This window comes from Andrographis paniculata, unplaced genomic scaffold, assembly GCF_009805555.1.
Source record: "Andrographis paniculata isolate CXL003 unplaced genomic scaffold, ASM980555v1 Contig59END, whole genome shotgun sequence".
Taxonomy (NCBI): Eukaryota; Viridiplantae; Streptophyta; class Magnoliopsida; order Lamiales; family Acanthaceae; genus Andrographis; species Andrographis paniculata.
Genome location: NW_026137594.1, coordinates 4,220,718 through 4,243,101, shown reverse-complemented (window position 1 = coordinate 4,243,101; position 22,384 = coordinate 4,220,718). Strand labels below are relative to the sequence as shown.

The following is a 22,384-nucleotide window of genomic DNA, read 5'->3' as shown; positions in this document are numbered from 1 at the left end:
TTTTTTTTTTTCCTTTTTAAATGTAGAATCAAGAAATTCACTGTTGTTATTGGAATAAACTACTTTTGGAATGGACTAAGTTATTCGCATGAGTTGAAACTTTGAATTCGATTTTTCTCTGTTATAATTTATTTGTTTAGTATTCTCTTTATTTAATTACATTTGTTCATCATCGGCTGAAGATAATTTCGATCTATTTTTTAAATTAATTTTTTCATTTCTTTCTTTTTTTTTTCTATTTTTTTCTTATTCATTCTAATTATATTTTTTATTGTTTTCTTTTATGTAGAATCAAAAAATTCACTCATGTAATTAGATTATACTACTTTTGAGATAGACCAAGTTATTAGCATGAGTTGAGTTGAAATTTTGAATTCGATTTTTCTCTATTATAATTTATTTGTTTAATATTCTTTATTTTTATCACATTTATTTCTAAATTGTCTTTATTCCATTATTATAATTTCAATTTATTTATTTTGTTTTGGTCATCGGAGGTATGGATATTGAAAGTTGCAATTTGAAGATAATTTCAATCATCAAATAATGTGAATATATTTTTTATAAATATATTTATGTTGTTATTTATTTTCATTAAAAAAGGAAAAAATTAAAAATATATTAATACGATAAAATTATAATTATTTTATAATATTGTATAATATATTATTTTATTTATTTATATTTACATATTTATTTTAAATTTGTTTAAAAGTTTAATTTTGATGTTGTTAATTAATTTGATATAATTTTCATAAAAAATAAAAAAATATATATATTTGTATTTATAATTTTATATAAAAAAAATTTTGTTTATTTTTATATTGACATATTTAATTATATATTTGGATATTTTAAATAGTTTTAGTTAATTTTTAAATGGTTATTTTTCAATAACAAAATTTATAATAATTTTATATATAATTTAATTTCAAATAAAAAAGATTTGGATAATTGTTAGTGATATTTTCAATTGTAAACTTCAACTATAAATGCTAATTTGGTCGGATGATTTTATTATACATATATTGGTCGGATGATTTTATTATACATATATTTACATATAATTTAATTTTTTTTCATTTATTTTAAATTTAAAAATTGATAATTATTATTGAAAATTTGGATTAAAGATTTTTGTAATTATAAATATGGATAGTTTGATATTATGATTTATATATCTATTGTATATTATTAGTTTATTAATTTATTATTATATTAAGTGATTTTATGCAAAATATTTATTTATTTATTATAAATGATATTTGATAGATTATGAAGATCATATCACTTATAATTTAAAAGTTTATGAAATTGAATATAAATTGGAGTTTTACACCTTTTTAATTTTATTTTATGGAGTATATTTATATATATATTTTAGTTAATATGATCAATCATCATTTTCTTGTATGAGTTTTTTTCTATACAATAAAATTATAATTAAAAATAATTTTATTTTTATTTTTAATATTTGTAGTAATTAATTATTTGCATTTTCTTCTAATATTTAAAATAAAAACATTAGTGAAATTATAGAAAAAATTTCATTAAAAAATACAACCACTAAAATAGTAAAATATAAATATATTAGATTATATAATTATTTTACATATATATATTTTGATTTATTTTAAATATTAAAATTATATAAAAATAATATAATAATTAAATTTAAATATAAACATCCGTGCATAGCACGGGTTTAAACGCTAATGTATTATTATAAAAAAACAGTAATCTCCATGTCCTACTTTATTTGTCCACTATTTTTATTTCAGTTCCACCTTATTTGTCATTTTCTTTTTAGAAAATATAATTATACATTTTAATTATATATTAAATTTCATAACTTATAATTTTTTAATTTTAATTATACTATTTATTTTAATCACAATTTATAATTAATTTTATTATATAATAATTATTTTTATTAATACAGTTATTAATTATTTACTAATTAAAATTTACTTAAATTTTCTAATGTTCAATTAAATTGGATACAAGAGGTAAGAGGTGGGACAACGGAGTATAATATAAATATTTAAAAATGAAAAGAATAGTGAACTTAAACTGAGAATTTGTGGATTTATTTAGTTTTTTAAAAATAATTTAATGTTTTTATTTTAATTGTAGTTTGAATGTAATTTTTCATTAAATTTAATAATACATCTTATAAAAATTATAAATATTAAATTTATAAAAATGAAAATAAAAAAGAATGCAATATTTTTCATTTTAAAATAAAATAAAAAAAGAAAAATAATTCATTTCTAAAATTTCAATTTTTTGAGTGGTGTCAATCTTCCCCGTCCGTCGTTATGCCTTGAGAAATCTCACCCAAAAATTTAGAAATTTGTTGAGAGTTTGAATAGATTTGTAGGCCCGTTTAAAATTCAAAAAGATTCATAAAAGAAAATGAATAAAAATATTTGTATTTTTCTATTTCTATTTCTTTATGCTAAGTACATTCTTGTTTATTTGAATTATTTGAAATTAATGTAAAATAATATATTAAATTTAAAGGTTTTATTTAAATAATGTTTTAATATAATATTTAAGTGTAAAAAGTGATCTAGATTTCAATTTCAAATACCAATCATACAAATGAACAAACTCACTCTATTCATGGCTTGTACGAAACGACAGCGTATGGATGGACGGTTTTTCGCCGTCCGATTTAACGGCGTCGAAGGGTTTATCACTCTAGATCTTGTGTTTGTTTGAGGGATTGGATTTATATTATTCATCCCATTCTTTTTTCCTTAAAATATCAAATTAAGCACATATCTTTTATTTTTTATATTATAATAAAAATCAATTTTACATTCAAAATATTGTAGTCAAACACTTATTTATATCACATCACACACGCCTATTCAAATTCTCGCATTTCAAAATCCAAAAACCCCAAACACACACTATTAGTTTTATCACTTAATTCTGCCGTCCAAACTGCAAAACCCCTCAGGCTATAAACCCACGGTCCGTCCAACAAAAATGCTCGCGCACCGCCTCCGCCTCCGGTCCACCGCCATGATCGTCTCCGCTGCGACTAACGCATCGCCACCTCGTGTTGCCCTTGGATACCCTAGATTGCCAATTTCTCGTAGTTTGGTACTTTCGCCTGGATCGTTTTTGTCGAGCAGTGCCTCTCTGCCCGCTCGGTTTCCCAATGCTTCCTTTCGTTGTTTTGCCGCGGCGGCGGCCTCCGTTGATAAAGTTCAAGTTCAGAATCCCGTAGTTGAAATGGATGGTATGCTTTTTTTTGTTGTTTTCGAAGAAAGATTTGACTGATTTTACTCGATTTTGGTTTCTTAATTTCACTTTGTGTATTGAGGAGTTTAGGTGATGAAATGACGCGAGTGATTTGGACGATGATAAAAGATAAGGTCTTCACCCTATTTTGCACTGTTTTTTTGTTGATCGTGTATAGTTGGATTGAATATTGGTAACTCATTGCATTGCTTTCGCGTGAATGCAGTTGATATTTCCTTATCTGGAGTTGGATATAAAGTATTTCGACTTGGGGATTTTGAATCGTGATGCCACCAATGACAAAGTTACTATTGAGAGTGCGGAAGCAGCACTTGAGTAAGTTTGCAGGATTCCTATTTGTGGCTAAATGTTTGTCACTTCTCTGTTGATTCTGTTAAGATGTTTTTGAATGCCTAAATTTGTGGTTACTAAAGCAATGTAATGATTCTTATCACGATGGTTGTAATATCTTTTATAATTTCAGCTGAAATGACTCTATTAATCGAGCTAATATGTTACTTCTTTAAATCTATCACGGTTTAGAGGAATTGGTGGACACCATGTTTGGGATCACGGAATGGTTGTACTCATTGGAAGTCTTATCACCCCCATGATTGCAAAGTAGAATGGTTGTGTAAAAGCAAGATTAATTGTTTTCTTAAGGTCTAGTAAGTTTTCAGAGTAGAGCAATTTGTTGTATAGATACTTGGCAATATACACACTTTTGGGCTAGGCGTTTTGTGAAGTAGCGAGTCTGTAATATGCAGATTATTACATATAGAATCCAATCGAAACTAATAGATGTTTATTAACAGTTAATCGCACACTCGTAAGAAAGCAGTAATTCCTTTTGCGAGATGGTGAATTATTGAATTTTAGTGCAGTACACTTGAAGCTAACTTTCATTGGTTTTGTCCTCTCATTTGTGTTATTTCCAGGTATAATGTTGCTATAAAGTGTGCTACAATTACTCCAGGTTAGTGATTCCCAATTTTGACCTCGTAACAGATGTCAAACAGAGAGAAACCTTATTGTTTTGTTTCAGATAAGGGCAGAGTTAAGGAATTTGGACTAAAGGAAATGTGGAGAAGCCCCAATGGAACAATCAGGAATATTTTAAATGGTCTGTATGTAAAAACCGTGTGTTGTGCCATCTTTGTTCCAAGAGACTTTTATGCATTTTCTGATTATTAAATATCTTACTCACATAACGTATTGTTATATGCAATCTCTATCCTAGGAACTGTTTTCCGGGAGCCTATTTTGTGCGAAAATATACCCAGAATTGTCCATGGTAATGCTTTTATTTTTATAATTATTGAATAAAGTGGCATATGAACAGTCTTTTAGTTGTTTTAATCTCATTTTGCAGGGTGGACTAAACCTATTTGTATTGGTAGACATGCATTTGGTGATCAATATCGTGCTACTGACACTGTTGTAGAAGGACCAGGGAAGCTTAAAATGGTTTTTGGTATGCTGATAATCTTTGGCATATGATAACTATAGTCTAAAATAACAAGGGCCATGCAGTAACTTCCACTTATTTCCTTTCCAGAGCCAGAAAATGGAGGTGAACCCCGGGAACTGGAAGTGTACGATTTTAAAGGTCCAGGAGTGGCGCTTGCTATGTACAATGTTGACCAGGTTTTTATTGTTCCAATAAATTTGCTTTGCACTGCCGCACACAAATAACATTTTGTTTCTTCACAATCATTTGAGAACATACTAGTCTATTCGAGCATTTGCTGAATCATCAATGGCAATGGCATTTGGTAAAAGGTGGCCTCTCTACTTGAGTACAAAGAATACTATTCTTAAGAAATATGATGGCAGGTAACATATGTTTCGTAATAATCCATGGTTGAGTCTTATCATACTTGCAGCATGTGTGGAATACCTCACAACACTCACCCTCTTTTCAAATATTTTCAGGTTCAAGGATATATTTCAGGAGGTATATGAAGAGAAATGGAAGGAGAAATTTGAAGAAAATTCAATATGGTTTTTTGCTTATTCTGCGATGGATTGTATATTTACATGTGCCTCTGCGTTTATTGCTGTAAAATTTATTGTGTCCCCCTGCTTCTGCATAGGTATGAGCATCGATTGATCGATGACATGGTGGCATATGCACTGAAAAGTGGCGGTGGATATGTATGGGCTTGTAAAAACTACGACGGAGATGTCCAGAGTGATTTACTTGCTCAAGGTGATTCTCGTTTACGTTGAAATTAATAGTGTCAAAATGTGTTAACTATGCTGTAAAGATCAGCTGACCTGGCTGACCTACATGTGCTATGTGCAGGATTTGGTTCTCTTGGACTCATGACTTCTGTATTGGTTAGTTCTACGTCATCATTTTTATATAGATTTACACATATATAATATTCAGACAATTTTACCGTTGTTTGGGTTGTGTCTGCTTGATAGCTTTCTGGTGACGGCAAAACATTAGAAGCAGAGGCCGCACATGGGACTGTAACCCGTCACTTTAGACTGCATCAAAAGGGCGAAGAAACTAGCACAAACAGCATTGCTTCTATATTTGCTTGGACAAGAGGATTAGAACACAGGTTTGTTTTCTAGAACATGAAAATGTGTTCTCCAAAACATCGTTACATGTCATTACAAAACATTTCTTTCAGGGCGAAGCTCGACGGAAATGAAAAGTTGCTATGCTTTGCTCACAAGCTAGAAGCAGCGTGCATTGAGACCGTGGAATCGGGCAAGATGACAAAAGACCTTGCTATCCTCATTCACGGGCCAAAGTAAACTAAAGCATATGTCTCTGCACTTGTTTACTAGAGTAGCAACACGCTATCTATATCTCGTTCTTGCACGTTTCTAAGGAATACCGTTGATGCGTAGGGTGTCGCGGGAATTTTACTTGAGCACCGAAGAATTCATCGATGCCGTCGCCCAGAATCTCAACTCAAAGCTTCTTGTTTAAAGGTTTTACTCAGACAACCTTTTGCCATTTGGAAACCTGGTATTGGTTTTGCTTTAGCCCTTCCATTGACTACTTTTAGTAACCATTTGATGCTATATTCTTCAACAGATTGCTCTTGTTTTTGCGGATAACTTATATTTGTATATTGATGGTGAAGTTGCAGTATAAATATGAAATACTATCATTTTTCTTATCTTTTCAGTATTGGTTTATTTGTTATTATTATTGGAGAAAAAATGTTGATGCTGTCGTTACTCGACAATATATATTCATGAAAATTGTATCTGATTTATTTAATAAAATAATAAGGTTTATTTTGACATTTGAAGGTGTACATATCTTATCTTTTATATATATATATATCCCAGAAGAAATAGTTTTATGAAGGAAATCGCCATTGTTGTATGGAGTCTTAGACTCAACAAGTAAGACAGTGCAATTTGGAGTGTGGACTACATCTACATGCATATACAGTCAAATTTTGGGCAGGTGAACGGTCATTGTTATCCTACAGGTTATATAGGCTTTGCACAGAACTAACGATTCAACCATTGAATAGATTTATTAGTTTGTTATGTGGACAAAATTGTTTAATTACTCAGGTCGACTTTGAAACACTGACTCTGTTTATTTCTAAGGTTTTGATTCTTGTTTTATTATTCTTAAATTTATTTATTTTTTTCAAAAATATCAAATATTTTAAATATTTTAACATTTATATTTTTTTTTGTAATTTTTTTTTAAATATTAAAAATGATTATTTTTTATATTATGAAATAATTATAAAAAATATTTTTGTTGAATTATAAATATATATATCTATATATATATATATGGTTCTGACTTAAAATATGGTTGTGTTGAGAAGAAGGTTATGAACATGACTTAAATATGATTGTGTTGAGAATATGTGCAAGAATATGGTTGAGAACATGAATAGAAACATGGTTATGTTCAGAAGAACACAGTCAGAAACACGGCCGTGTTCAAAAGTGCAGGGTAATCAACATGGTCGTGAGTTACCTTCTGAGTCACATCTTTGGACTAAATTTATAAATTTTTATTTGAGTGAGACCAAAATTAATAAAAAATTTTGAATGAAACTAAAATTAATAATTATAATATTGAATATGACAAAAATAATTTTTGCTCTAAAATAAATTATAGGCATTTTGCTGCCGGGATTTAGACGAATGGCGCACTTTTGGGTACTAATATGTATTTATGAAAAGACTATTGTGGAATGTGAATTGATTATGAGCCTAAATTTAAATTATATTTAATTTTGTTTAAAAAATAAATAAAATAACTTTATAAGAAAATTATTTATATGTAACTAACATATATTTTTAGTTAGAATAAAATACTTATATGTTAACAAATACTTTCAATTTTTAGTAAAATTTACTAAATTTACATATACTTAACAAAGATAAATCAATTTAATTAACTTAATAACATATAAGGACCCATTCAAAACCTCTTTATTTCTATATCTCTTTAACAAACAAATATTTTTATCTACATTTAACACTTCTATTTTTTTTTTTTATAAAATTAGTTTTATCTTAATTATAAATTAATAAATATATTTTTATTTATTTATATTATTTAAAATTTTATTTTTTACAGAATGATATTCATATTGTATATATTTTATTGATATATAAATAATATTTAAAATATTTAATTACATATTCTAAATTTATTTTAATCATATGTATTAAAACTATCAATAATATATTACTCATATAAAAGTATAATAAAATAATATTATAATTTATTAACTAATTAAATTTTTTATTTTTTTTTATCTTAAATTGATTGGGATGGAGACAATAATAAAATTTTTTATTAGTATTTTTAAATTTATTTTATTATTTTTTTATAATACCTTTATTTTATTTTTTGTCTGATATTTATATTACTTGTAACTTTTAGTCGCGGATAAATATAGATAAAAAGCAAATGCTAAATTGGGCCCTTGTAAACAATGTTGGGCCCGGCCTGTTTTAAAATAATTGCGCTTTCCATTTTCAACGCGCTCCCGTCTACACGCTTCGTTTCACACTGTATTTATTTATTTATTTATGTACATGTATCTCTCCCACGCGTATGCCATAGCTCTTTGCTCCATCTCACTTCTCTTTCTACGACCAATTTGAACGCGGAAGGGCGACGACATGGCGCTTGAAAAGGCTAAGGGTATCGTTTCGGAGAACTCCGTCGTCGTTTTCAGGTTTTCCCTCTCTATAGATCTGTTTTCGATTTTGTGCTACAGCTGCTCTGTGGTTTAATGGCTTTTGTGTGTGAGAGAGGGGATTACGCTGCTTTTTTCTTCTTTTTTTTTTCTGCGTGGGATTGTGGTTTGTGAATTTGAATAAGCGCGCGATCTGATTTTTCCGTTGGTGGTTGCAGCAAATCCTACTGTCCATTCTGCAAGGACGTGAAGAAATTATTGGGGCAGCTCGGCGCCTCCTTCAAGGCCATTGAATTGGATACCGAGGGTTTGATCTTTCTTCTAACTGCGTGATTTTGAAAGGAATTTATTTGTTTGTTTAATTGTCGCTTTCTCTGACTGGATTTAATGTTGTTTAGTTCTTATCTATTTTGTAAAATCTGGAATCATTTTTAAATTATCAATTCTATGCTACTTCAATCATGTTATGGATCTCAAGCATGAGAAAATTTAATCCTTATGTTTTAAAGTGTGAAGAAATAGTGTAAGCTTTATTCTTTCTCAATTCGATTTATTATACTTTAAAAATCTTATATCTGTAAATCTGAAGGTGATGGAAACGAAATTCAAGCAGCTCTGTATGAATGGACCAAACAGCGCACGGTCCCTAATGTATTCATTGGTGGGAAGCACATTGGTGGCTGTGATAGTAAGAGATTAACCATTCTTGTTAACAGTTCAAGTTTTTTCTTTTAGATATCAATTGACATGTTGGCCATCCTTTGCAGCGACGACAGGATTGCACAATCAAGGGAAGCTTGTCCCGTTGCTGACTGATGCTGGCGCTGTTGCGACAGCCTCTGCTTAGACTGCTTGTCAATTGCTATGTTGGTAAAAAATAAGGTTTGCTATTGTGGTAATAAATCCCTAACAACTTTGTGTTGCTATGGCTATAAGTGCTTGTGTTTGTCTTGAAATTGAAGTCTTTGATCAAGAGTTTGGAATGTAGACATCTTTCAAATGTTTGTTATATGAAATATATTAATGTTTTCTTTAATGTTACACATATGAATTGTGTGGATTCATTTCATCCTAGCCTTGATCAGATTCAACCACCACCAATCTCTGTTTTCCCTTAGCTTAGTTATCTTAGTTGCCGAAAAACATTTAGGGTGTGTTTGTTCGGTGGTTTGGATTTTGAGTTGGATTTGAAAGATAAAAATTTTGAATTGGAATAGTTGTATGATGTGATATAAAAAGATGTCGATGTAATGTTTTGAATGTAAACTTGATTTTTAGTATAATATAAAAAATAACAAACATGTATTTGATTTGATGTCTTTGGGGGGGGAGGGAAGATTCGATGAATTGTAAAATTTGGATAGAATCCTTTAACCGAACATACCAGAATGCTGATCGTAGTCTTGGCTCTGAGCTTTTTCCAACCATGGAAATGTCTTCTTTGTTGCTGGATCAAGAATCAACAAATCTTGCCCACCCAATATATATGTAAGAGCAGTACATCATTATTCTCACACAAAAAAAAAAAAGTATGATTCATCATACATTATATATGTAATGTAATCGGAAACACTCAACTTATCATTTTGTACTTAGATCAAAAACTTAGAAAGCTTACCAAACCAGCTAAGCCCGCCAAGGCGAAACTTGAAACTCCTTTACATTTACGTTGTGTGTGCATCGAGTTATCTTACTAAATGTAGGTGAAAGAGAGCATCTCCATGAAATCCATCTCTTTCTGCAACTCAGAAGTCATGTTGTGGTGTTGTTGCTGCTGATCGCAACTGCTATCAGCCTGAGTAACATTACTCTGCGCCATTATTGACTCGATCGACCTTTCTTGATCTTGATCTTGATCAATTTCAATATTGTCCACTTCCTGCTTCAATTTACTGTGATGAGCTGGGGAGGTGGATGCAGAGTGGCCTGATGAGGCGTTCTTCACGGTGTCGGCGGAGTTAGAATTATCGAGGAGAGTCTTGATGTAGTCTTGTAAAGCAGATGCGGGAGTCGGGCTGGAAGATGACTTAGACAGGGACGGAGGAGATGAAGAAGAAATGGCAATGGCCGTGCGACGCTGGGATGAGAGGTGCCTTCTCTTGGTGGCGTTCCAGTGGTTCTTGATGGTGTTCTCGCTCCTCCCCGGGAGGCTCCGGGCAATCTCCGCCCACCGGTTGCCCAGCTGCCGGTGGGCCTCGATCAGTTTCTTGTCTTCTTCCTCCGACCACCGGTCTTTCTGCGTGCATTAAAAAGCCTTAAATAAATTGGTCAATCAACCTTTGAGAAGAAGCTCCATGTTAATCTCCTATGGAGTCAAGTTAGTGATTAAGGATTTCTAATTTTATTTTATTTTTTTTGAAGAACTTCAATGGGTTGGTTCCCTCTACCTAACTACCAATTTGATATACATACATATATATATATATATATAGAATCTATATATACGACCACAATTACAATGCTGAATTTATTGTGCTGAATATTATTACAGATAATATATTTTATGTGCTAATACAATACAACTACAACACATGAAGTAAATAATATAGTCTAATACAACACTAATTTTAGCAAATAACATATTCTTATGCAAACAAGCATGTAATTGTGAATAAGTAGTACCTACTTTTATTACACAATTTTTGTATATATTATGGGCGTAGACACATTTTTTAAATCAGTACCGTAACTATTTCCATATATATTATGTCAATTATTGTCCAAAACATAACATTCTAAATTTTACTATTTAGTCTCAGTATTTTTTTCAAAAAATAATAGTCCATCCGTCCAATAAGGATACCATTTTGGATTTTAGTCCAAACAAATGATTATATTTCATAATTTAGTAATTCTACTACATTGAACATAATTAATACACTTACAATTTTACAATTTTCAAATATATTACACAAATGACATTATTTTTATATTAATATACGATATTCTTTTTTTTTGGATATATTATTTTAATATCAAATTCAAATTAAAAATTTTCAAACCAGCTAAAAAAGAAACACACCAAATTTCACATTTTGGCATGAAGCTTATTACTCCAAAACTAAAATGCCAATCTACAGATCGTCAAAGCCTGTCTTTTAGGAAAAATCAAAATTGGGAAATTAAAAAGAATGGATGGGATATGTTACCTTTGGAGATATGAATCGTTTATGTAAATTAAGTACACCAAAGTAGAAATATCATAACCCTTCATCAATTCATGATTAACTAATTTTCTTTCTATACCGAATTGCAATATTAGATGATTGACATACATATAAAAAAAAAATAAATAAATAAATCACAAAGAGTGTCACATATCAAATGTTTAACTTATATAATTATCAATTGAAAATTTATATAGAAAAATAAAAAGATTAACCTTAATGTTAGGCTTTAAATGATTATGCCATCTTTCTCTGCACTGCTTCCCAATTCTCCCAGGAAGCATTTTGGCTATGGATGACCATTTTCTCACTCCATGCTTCTCCACCAACTCCACCAGCAATCTTACAAGAAATCAATTACAATGCCAATTCATGAATTAATTTGCTTGGTAATAATTTGAAAATAAAATTTCTGATATGAAATAATTAAAGATGAAACTACAATATATAATCAGACAAAAATGTATGTATATATATACATATTTACAGTACCTATCTTCATCAGACGTCCACTGGCCTTTAATTATTTCAGACTTTTTATCCACAAATCTCTTCCTCTTAGCCTTCTGATCATTTGCAGCAGAAACATTGTTATTATTACCATTATTAATAGTAATATTATTTTTATTATTATTATCAACACGATCTGGTATTATCGTGAAGGTGCAGGAATCATGATCAATGATGCGCTGATTATGATGATAATCTGGCGGGGAGCTCATCATCATCATCATCATCTGCAGATCCAACGGCCGCTGATACTGCAGAGCTTCCATAGAAGCATGATGATCTGAATCGTGGAAATAAGCAGTGGTCGAGCTTTGATGGTGATTAGGGTTTATGATATTGATCTGAGGGAAATTATAAGGGTACTGCAATTGGATATTATTGATCAATTGATTAGGGTTTTGGTGATCCAATGGATCGTACAGTACTGCTCCTGCCTGGCTGGGTGGTGGTGGTGGTTCTGCCATGAAATTGAAGTGGCTGTGATCATCGAGATTCTGTAAAAGGGAAGAAGATGATGACGAAGAGTACGGATTTTCATGGAGATTTGGAGGAGTTTGATATTTGTAAATATCAGGATGAAGATGAAGATGAAGATTTTGATTTTGATGATTGCCTCTGCACTGAGATGAAGAACATGTGTCGAGATCCATGCAATTAGCCCTTCAATATATATGTACATGTATGTATATGTATATATACATATATAGATATTGTATACATATTTCTGTGTGTGTGTGTCTGTGTGTGGAGAATGGAGAAGATGAAGTGGTGACTGTGTCAGTATATATGTATGTAGTGGAGGATTAATGGGATTGAATGAGGACCGTTGATCTGAAGGGTGGGGAGGATCGACGGTGGGGAAGCTACGAGAGACCATCAAGCTGCTCTATGGATATTATTGTTATTATTATTATTATTATTATTATTATTATTATTATTTATTTATTTATTTATTTATATTAGAAACGAATTATTTCAGCAGATTGACAACGTTAATAATATTGGTTTTTGCCTTTTCCATTGCCTTTTGATTTAAATTTTTGACTATCAAAGGATTGAAATTTTGATATTTTATGCTATATATGTTTGCTCATTCATTTAATGCTCATCTATTTGATTTTGCATTTTTTTTTATAAAATATTTAATCAAATATTATTTTAATATCAAATTCAAATTAAATTTCATTAAATTTAATCCAAAGAAACACAATTATTTCCCTCTGTTCTAGAACTATAATTTTAATTGAGTTGGACACGAAATTTAAGAAATATTGATTTTATATTGGTAGTCGGTAAAAAATATAGATAAAAAACTTGTGAGTGTATCAGTGTTAAAAGTAGTGACAATTATGTAATAAAAATGAAAAAGTAAGGGTAGTTTTATAGTAATATGGTTATTTATAGAAATAAGATTATTGTTTTGAGACGGACAAAAATGATAAATTTTATTCACTAGCAAAAAATTAATAATTAATACAAAATATTATTTTTCATGTCTTACTACAAAATTATTATAATGGGAGGAAAACAATATCATATTTTTTATTATATGGTTTGATTTTCTTAAAATTAGAAAAAAATAAAATAAAAATAAAAGTGGGATATAATATTCATAATTGATCATTATAAATATTGTACTAAAGACCAGCATTTCAAGAGTCAAACTCCAATTTAAGACTCAAATTTAAATTACAATTTTTTATGTGGAAATTTAGTGGCTAATAAATTATATTTATGTCTTTACTATTTAATTAAAATTACGATTAATTACAATTTATGTCATCCTTTACTAATTCCGATTAATTACAATTTATGTCACCCTCTACTAATTACAATTTGTGTCACCATTTAGTAATTATGATTAATTTTAAAAAAAAATATGTAAATTTACCCAATAAAATTTCACTGATATAAATCATCCTTGAGATTTTATTTATTTATTATTTATTAATTTTTTTTAATGGTACAGTTTACTATTTTCATGTAGAGTAGAATATTGCTTTTTAAATAAATTTATTGCTTTTAATTTATTGTTGCAAGAGCAATGGATAATATTTATTTCAATATTCAAATTATTTTATTTATCGTCGTTCATAGTAATTACCTTTAATACATTACATTTACTATTTTATAGAATTCACAACAATTTATTTAAAATATTATAATAATATTAATAAATATTATTATACAATTTTTTATATCTCTCATCCACACCATATACACATCAACATTCAAACTTCTTTTTTTTTAACATTCGCTATAGCATCATCACCTCAGCTCCATTACCTTACAATTTTACAAATTTATAATAATTATTTATTTTTATATGTTTTTATTGTCTAATAATATATAAATAATATATATTATACAATATTTTATTTTAATTTAAAACTGTTTATTTATATAATTTGTAAAAATATTATATAATTTTTATTATTATTCTGAAATATTGAAATTATTCGAATTTATGAGATTAATTATATTATTAAAATAAACTTGAATTAATATATTACACGAACAATTTTTTGTTTCTAACAGTTTTATTCGAAAACTAGTTTAAGAAAATAAATATAGTTTTTTGTTTTTTTTAAAAAAAATTAATAGTGTGTTTTTTACACATTTTTTAAACACATTTTTCTATTTGCCAATAAAAATATTGGCCTACTTCCACAATGATATACTAAAGGTAGCGAGTAGAGCTGTCAAAATGAGTTAAGTCGGTCGAATTGACCCTCCACACTTATGGTTGAATTTTAATATTTTAGGCTGATTAAAATGCAGACTTAAACGAGTCAATCCACGCGAGCCAAATGCGACTATGTTATAATAATAATAATAATAATAATAATAAGAATTTATCAAAATATCTACTTAAAATTAATAAAATCAACTAATTTTTAAAATTTATAGATTATTAGATACTATAAAATTTCAAAAAATTGATCGAATACCTCTAGCTTTTAAAACTGTAGATTAAATACAATTTAAATTCAACAAAATTTTTAAAAAATATTAAAATAATATTTAATACGACAGTTTATAAAAAAAAAGAAAATATTTATTTTTAATAAATACAAAATTAAATAAAATTTTAAAAATTGAATTACAGAAACATCTCCACAAACTCGTGTTTAATTAATTAATTATTATTATTATTATTATTTGGTAATATAAATTGAATTGCTCTAAATATCTCCTGCCCTCTCATTTGTTGCTCGCCTACGCTTCTGGGCTTTCGGAAGCGTAGATCTCCGTCGCCTCCTTCTCCCTCTCCCTCTACATATATACACATACATCTGCGAGGTCGGTTACGAGAGAGAGGAGAGAGAGAAAGAGAGAGAGCGCGGCGGAGTGGAAGAGCTTTTTTCCTTGTGTACCAAATTTATTCCGAAAAAAAGGGAAGAGGAGATTCTTGGCAAATTTCTTCGAATTTGCCCTAAACTTCTGTTTGGTTGGTTGTTTGTTTATGCTCTTCGTTGATTATTTAGATCTACGGTGAATTTTTGAGAATTTTCGTGTTATTTCGGCGTGAATAGATATTGAGTTTGTCTAGGGTTTCAGATCGGAAATTTTGAAAGTGATTATTTTGGTTTTTCTGGCATTTGATTCATGTGATTTATTTCGTCATTTAGGCGGCGCTTGCTGTAGGTAATATGCTTAGAATTTAGGCTGTATCTGATTGTTCGTATTTCCGATAAAATGGTTTCATGTGTCCTTGTGGTGTTTTATTTCTTGGGCAAGTTTTTCTGCTGTTTTGTTGGAAAAAAACTACATATATATTGTGGATTTTGCTGATGATCATATTGAATAGCATCGCCGTGCACCTTATTACGTAGGTTTTTTCAGATTTCTTTTAAACCCTTCTATGTTATCTTAAAGCATATTATATCTGCCAGGGCTATAAAAGATCTGCCAGGCTATTTGTTGGGAGGCTTAAAGTATGGCAGCTGCTGCTACTGGCATACGCTATGCCCCTGAGGATCCCACACTACCTAAACCATGGAAAGGATTGGTTGATGATAAGACTGGATATCTCTACTTCTGGAATCCAGAGACTAACATAACACAATATGAGAGACCTGTTGCATCTCTTTACACAAGCATTGCACCTTCCCATAAATTGTTGAGTTCTTCCGTCCAGAAGTCCCCCAAAGGCTTTACCAATGACAATGGTGTTGATAATGATAGATATAACAAAGCTATTGATGGTGTCTCACATAAGGTTGCTTCTGATGCAGGGAATTTTGAGGTATCTGAAACATTCCTTCTATATTTGTAATTTTTTTGTATCACATGAACACATTACTTTCAAGACTAATTTAAACTATTCCTCTTAAGACATTTGATTTAATTTATATAGTTTTGTTATATTCTTTATGTTAAGGCCACCAGAGGCAGATCAGAATATTCACTCAGCGAAGCAGATATTAAAAGCAGGGCTGGGCATGGGCCTTATGCCTCCAGAGATGTAGAAACTGATTTCTCTGCTGAAGCTTATCGTCGGCGGCATGAAATTTCTGTAACTGTGAGCATCTATGAAATTGCATGCACACTTTTTTTTTCTTTTTTCCTTTTTAATCTGTTTCTGTTATTCTGATTGATTTTTTCCTTTTAATCTTTTTGTCAAAATGAACATTCAATTCTAATACATGATTACATGTAACCTAATATGTCCGAATCCTCAAATGCTGAACAAGGAATGTAGTTTCGCTTTGCTTGTTAATTTTCTGATTATGCTGGTTTGGTTTTTTGGAGTAATTGAACATGCAGCGGTTTACATGGAAATTACGAATTATGATCCTGGAAGATCAGATGTTTCTCCATTCTTTTTGACTTGTTGTGCTGTATGGTTGTTTGAAACTTGGGCATAGTTTCTATTCACTGTGTAGATCATTTACTTTCCTCTGCACCTTTTCCCCTTCTTATCTGCAACTGTTATGTTACTTCCGCAAGTTTCTACTTTTTATTTCTAAGTTATTGTGAATTTAAACTCATTTTATGTTTTGTTTTTATGTTGTGGTAGGGAGATAATGTTCCTCAACCTCTCACATCATTTGAAGTCACTGGTTTCCCTTCAGAAATTCTAAGGGAGGTAAGGAATGTATTGCTGTGCGTAATCCCATGTGATATAACTATAAATTATTAGGTGAATTGCATCAAATTACACTTTACCATGATTCTAAAAATAGCAATTGAGGTCCACTGTGGCTCATGCTCAACTTTTCCATATGAACTTTTTTGTCGCAGGTGCGATATTTGCTCCAGGAGGAGCTAAATGTCGTACGCTGTGCTGCCCTCCTCTGGGGGTTTCCTTGCATGTTTTTGGAGCCATTTTTGGTGGACCAATATATCTGAGGGGCTTTCAGAATCATCCAAGATGGACTGGGACTTCTGTTGTTGCGATTCAGTCTGCCCCTTAGTCTGAATAGAAGAAGAGGCGTCCTCCTACAATTGCTTGCTTCTGCAAGCAGTGCCTTACTTCATGGAGGATGATGCTTCTTCTTTCCTTGGCCACTTGAATAAATCCAAAAGAAATCAATCAGAACTTTTGGAGTGCTGGTGTGCTTACGAGGTTGTGGGTTTCTGTTACATTTTACAGGTTCAATATGCCGGATTTTCCGCTCCTACTCCAATACAGGCTCAGTCCTGGCCAATTGCTCTACAAGGTCGTGATATAGTGGCCATTGCCAAGACAGGATCTGGGAAGACACTGGGTTACTTAGTTCCGGGTTTTATGCATCTGAAGCAACATCGTAATAATCCAAAATTAGGACCCACAGTCTTGGTACTGTCTCCAACAAGAGAGTTGGCAACTCAGATACAGGATGAAGCTGTCAAGTTTGGAAGATCTTCTAGGATATCTTGCACGGTACAACTTCTTCATATCCATATTCTTCCTATGCAATCTTTTTATTTTAGTATGTATATGCTTTATACAATTTACTTAAAACAAATATCCATATTTTCAATAATTATGGCAGTTCAATAGTTCATGTTGTTAAGAGGGTTGGTGTTGCAGAGAATATTTTGGGTCAAAATTCTAAGGTCATCATATATTTGCTCCTGCAAGTTCAAATGTGATGGCAGGCTATTCTTTCCATCAGTAAATGCCCAGATGATTTAGTTGTTTTCTTGGTATTTAAGCCCTTTTGCATTTTTTTGGAAGTATATTCCTTTCCTTCTATAGCTTAATAAATACTGAAATTACAAGCTTTGGTAACAATAGAGTGTCCAAACTGTCTTGTATTGTCTCTCTAGTTGTTACTAGTCTTTAATATGCCCTTGCAATAATCTTTTCCAAGTTCCTCAAGTGTATTTTGCTGATTTGATTTAAATCTTTGTTTGATGAAGTGTTTGTATGGAGGGGCTCCTAAAGGTCCTCAGCTAAAAGATCTTGATCGGGGTGTAGATATTGTTGTGGCTACACCTGGTCGTTTAAATGATATTCTGGAGATGAGGAGAGTTAGCCTACACCAAGTTTCATACTTGGTTTTAGATGAGGCAGATAGGATGCTGGATATGGGTTTTGAACCTCAGATAAGGAAAATTGTGAAGGAGGTGCCCTCTCGTAGGCAAACCCTAATGTACACTGCAACATGGCCAAAGGAGGTGCGAAAAATTGCGGCTGATTTACTAGTCAATCCTGTTCAAGTTAATATTGGAAATGTTGATGAGCTTGTTGCAAACAAAGCCATAACCCAGGTGTGTTTTCAAATGATTACTACTGGATTTTGATTGTTTATTGATGATTATCCTCCACTAAACAGTACACTATGGGAAATATGTTTTCATAGTTTTCACCATATTGACTTTTATTGATATGTTCACAATTTTTTTGCGATACGGACTTCTGCTAATGCTTACCCTGTGCCACAGCATATTGAAGTGCTATCGTCTATGGACAAGCGCAGGCGCCTGGAGCAGATATTAAGAACTCAAGATCCGGGTTCAAAGATAATCATTTTCTGCTCTACGAAGAAAATGTGTGACCAACTTGCAGGTCATCTAACCCGGCAATTTGGAGCTGCTGCTATCCATGGAGATAAATCTCAGGGTGAAAGGGACTATGTATTGAACCAGTTTCGATCTGGAAGGTCCCCAGTGCTTGTGGCCACTGATGTTGCTGCACGTGGTCTCGACATCAAGGATATCAGGTTGGTTATTACTTTTAAATCATCTCATCTCGTAACATATGATCAAGTATGAATGCTTTTTATCCTTAGCCAGAATCTAAGTGAACAACTATATAATAGTAGTAGTGCAAGCCAAATGAGACAGACATACGACTATATATTTCTCCACTTGATTGCAATCATATATACTATACATTGTTTAGATGAGTTGTTTGCAGTATAGCATTCCAAGTTTCACAGCTTAGAGAAAGTGGTTGCGTATATTGTTACTTCATCTCATTCAGTGGTTCTCTGTCATAACAGGGTGGTTATAAACTACGACTTCCCAACTGGAATAGAGGACTACGTTCACAGAATTGGTAGAACTGGGCGTGCTGGTGCCACAGGACTGGCTTACACATTCCTGTGCGACCAGGACATGAGGCATGCATCTGACCTCGTCAAAGTTTTGGAAGGAGCCAATCAACGTGTTCCTGCTGAAGTTCGTGACATGGCCTCACGTGGGGCTGGGATGGGAAGGGCAAAACGATGGGGTTCAGGCCCCGGTGGGCGTGATGGAGGAGGGCGTGGTGGGGGCCGCTATGATTCTTACAACAATGGCAGGATTGGAGGAGGAAGAGGCGGCGGTGGCAGTTGGGGTATGCCCCCACCTTCATCATCATCCCATGTTGGTATGGGTGTTGGTGGAAGTGTAAATGGAAGCTTCCATGATAGCATGAAAGGAGGCAAAAGCCGGAGCCGCAGCAGGAGTCCTCCTCATAGAGGAGGAGGAGGAGGATGGGGTGATCGACACCGCAGCCGTAGCCCGGTTCCTAGACGGAGCGGCGGCTTCCATGAATCTTCTATTATGATGGATAAGAGCCGCCCCTCCCGGGATTATTGATTGATTGGATTGGATTTGGTTAATTAAGAAAAAGTGAAATGAAGAATGAATGATTGATATGATGGGATGGCATCACCCAAATGGTTGAGATCCTGATCAGACGGCCAGAGTCAGCCTGTTATGTCGATGTTGATTTTTTGTTGTAGCATTGCAGACTATGGAGTAAGGATATACATCATTTGTCACTAGTACATCTCTACTAGTACCTTATTATTATTAATGTGTCATCTCGAATTATGATTTGTATCCCTGAAGGATCCTACCTATTATTGCAACATTTTACTACCTACCTACCAAGTAATTTTTTGTAGTGTTTCCAACTTGGTTGCTGCATGCGTTTGTTGTCGTATTTCTCAGGTTGCCGTTGCCGTTGCCGGAAAGGGTTTGCGGCTAGGGGTGGAAAAAAAAATCGAACCGAATTTTTGGTTAACGGAGCAAATTTTGTTCGGATATAAATATTGCATATTTGATATTTGTTCAGTTCGATTTCGGTTTTTTATACTCTCTCCGTCCCATATGAAATGATACTATTTCATTTTTTTTGTTGTCCCACCTTAAATGATTCTTTTTTATTTTTAAGTAAAGCTTATCAAATCAAAACATAATTAACAATAATCATTAAAATTAATTATCTTATTCAATTATTAATATAAAATATTTTATTTTCAATATATAAATAAACAAACTCACCCAAACCCATAATATGATTAAAACAAATAATTAAATCATACAAATTCTAACAGCTTTGCAATTCTTTTTCCTCCCCCAACAAAAGCTCTAGTCAACTTCGCAATTCTTCTTCATTCATAATGAAAGCCGTAGTCGATTTCGCCATGGATTCTAACCCCCCTAATCCGATTTTTTATGGGTCTTGGTCAGCCGCCACCACCTCGCTGCCGAGGATGTCGAAGGGAGGAGTAATAGACTTTGATTCCGAGACCACTAGATTGTCTTTTTATCCATTCTCTACTCTATTGCATCTTGACTAATCTTTCTGTATTTTTTTGTGAATGGCAGTGCAAAGGTTAAATTTTTTATGGTCCCCTTGGTGTAGTTTACAACATATGTAATTTTGGCGGGAAACTATTAGGAGGGAAATCAAAATTTGGGGAGTATTTGACAGAATTTCACATCCAGATTGTTTTTTTTTTTGTTACTGCAATTGACTGGTTGATGTTGTATTTGTGATTTGTTATACTCTATCCGGTATCTTTTTGCTACAATTGATGCTGTATAATTTTGTTATTATCAAATTTGAAACAACTTATTATGTTAAAATTATGGTTAGAATGATTTTTTCTAGTTTTATTATTGTTGAAATTATGTTTTTATTATCAAATATGGAATGGTTTATTATGTTGTGTTAAAATTGTCGCTGAAATGATTTCATAGTTATGATTTGATATTGTATTTTTATTATTAAATTTGAAATAATACGATTATGTTAAAATTATAAGTTAAATAATTAAAGTTTATTACACAGAAAATATAAAACACAATATAAAACTTTTCCTATTAAAACTAATTTAATTTTAATACTATATAACATTTTCATTGTTAATTTTTTTTTACTAAACATTTAAATTTATTAGATTTTAAAATAAAATAAAAGTATTAAATATTATTAAAATTTAAATAATATATAAAATTATTAGCAATATTATCTATATAAAAAAATTAATAAACTTATAATATAAACTATCATCATTAGTTCACTAAACTACCTACTTTAACTCACTAAATTACATTACCTTAAATTCAGTGCCACAACCTAAAGGTATCATTTCAGGTGGGATGGAGGGAGTATTTTTTTTTTTTGTTCGGTTCATATTTATATTATTATATTTTAAAATTTATAATAATAATCATATTCGGTTTCGGTTCGTTTACTTGATTCGAATATTTAGAATATTTACAAATATTTTGATTTAATTAGAATTTTAATTATTTTTTAATATATTATTTTCTTAATTTCGGTTCGGTTAAAATTATTTATAAATATTGCAAATATTTTTAGTTAACTGAAAATTTGGTTAATCAAAATGTTCGATTTAGATACAGTTTGCGATTTCGGGTATTTATTCGATTCGATTCAAATATCAAATACTCGGATATTTGCAAATAGTCGAACCATGCCCACCCTATTTGCGGCTGCCCAGAGCTTAGTTTGATAGACGTCAGATGGTCTGAGCTGCTATTGCATTAGTAGAAAAATAGAAATCCTACTTGTTGCAGGCCTCTTTCATTAATAGGACAAAGAAGTTTGAGGTATCTGTTGTT

General features: G+C 31.2%; 4 protein-coding genes across 4 annotated transcripts; 3 read left to right on the top strand and 1 right to left on the bottom strand.

The window, feature by feature from the left end:
* Positions 1-2,926: 2,926 nt before the first annotated feature.
* LOC127258091 (isocitrate dehydrogenase [NADP]-like) lies at positions 2,927-6,404 on the top strand. Its single transcript, XM_051284739.1, has 15 exons — positions 2,927-3,256; positions 3,349-3,392; positions 3,485-3,594; positions 4,197-4,234; positions 4,304-4,381; positions 4,499-4,552; positions 4,631-4,732; positions 4,817-4,905; positions 4,991-5,094; positions 5,194-5,262; positions 5,355-5,470; positions 5,567-5,601; positions 5,692-5,834; positions 5,907-6,029; positions 6,130-6,404. Exons 1-15 carry the CDS (start codon positions 3,001-3,003, stop codon positions 6,209-6,211), a joined length of 1,443 nt encoding a protein of 480 aa, XP_051140696.1. The 5' UTR covers positions 2,927-3,000; the 3' UTR covers positions 6,212-6,404.
* A 1,878-nt stretch (positions 6,405-8,282) lies between these two features.
* Positions 8,283-9,447, top strand: LOC127258092 (glutaredoxin). Its single transcript, XM_051284740.1, has 4 exons — positions 8,283-8,450; positions 8,630-8,718; positions 9,001-9,099; positions 9,179-9,447. Exons 1-4 carry the CDS (start codon positions 8,395-8,397, stop codon positions 9,256-9,258), a joined length of 324 nt encoding a protein of 107 aa, XP_051140697.1. The 5' UTR covers positions 8,283-8,394; the 3' UTR covers positions 9,259-9,447.
* A 657-nt stretch (positions 9,448-10,104) lies between these two features.
* Positions 10,105-13,094, bottom strand: LOC127258081 (transcription factor MYB98). Its single transcript, XM_051284722.1, has 4 exons — positions 12,071-13,094; positions 11,794-11,920; positions 10,480-10,647; positions 10,105-10,437 (listed from the first exon to the last, which is right to left on the bottom strand). Exons 1-4 carry the CDS (start codon positions 12,736-12,738, stop codon positions 10,105-10,107), a joined length of 1,296 nt encoding a protein of 431 aa, XP_051140679.1. The 5' UTR covers positions 12,739-13,094.
* A 2,198-nt stretch (positions 13,095-15,292) lies between these two features.
* On the top strand, positions 15,293-20,405 carry LOC127257972 (ATP-dependent RNA helicase-like protein DB10). Its single transcript, XM_051284582.1, has 8 exons — positions 15,293-15,539; positions 15,985-16,337; positions 16,473-16,613; positions 17,112-17,180; positions 17,688-17,957; positions 18,440-18,790; positions 18,965-19,242; positions 19,525-20,405. The coding sequence occupies exons 2-8, from the start codon at positions 16,029-16,031 to the stop codon at positions 20,102-20,104; spliced, it is 1,998 nt and encodes a 665-aa protein (XP_051140539.1). The 5' UTR covers positions 15,293-15,539; positions 15,985-16,028; the 3' UTR covers positions 20,105-20,405.
* The last annotated feature ends 1,979 nt before the right edge of the window (positions 20,406-22,384 follow it).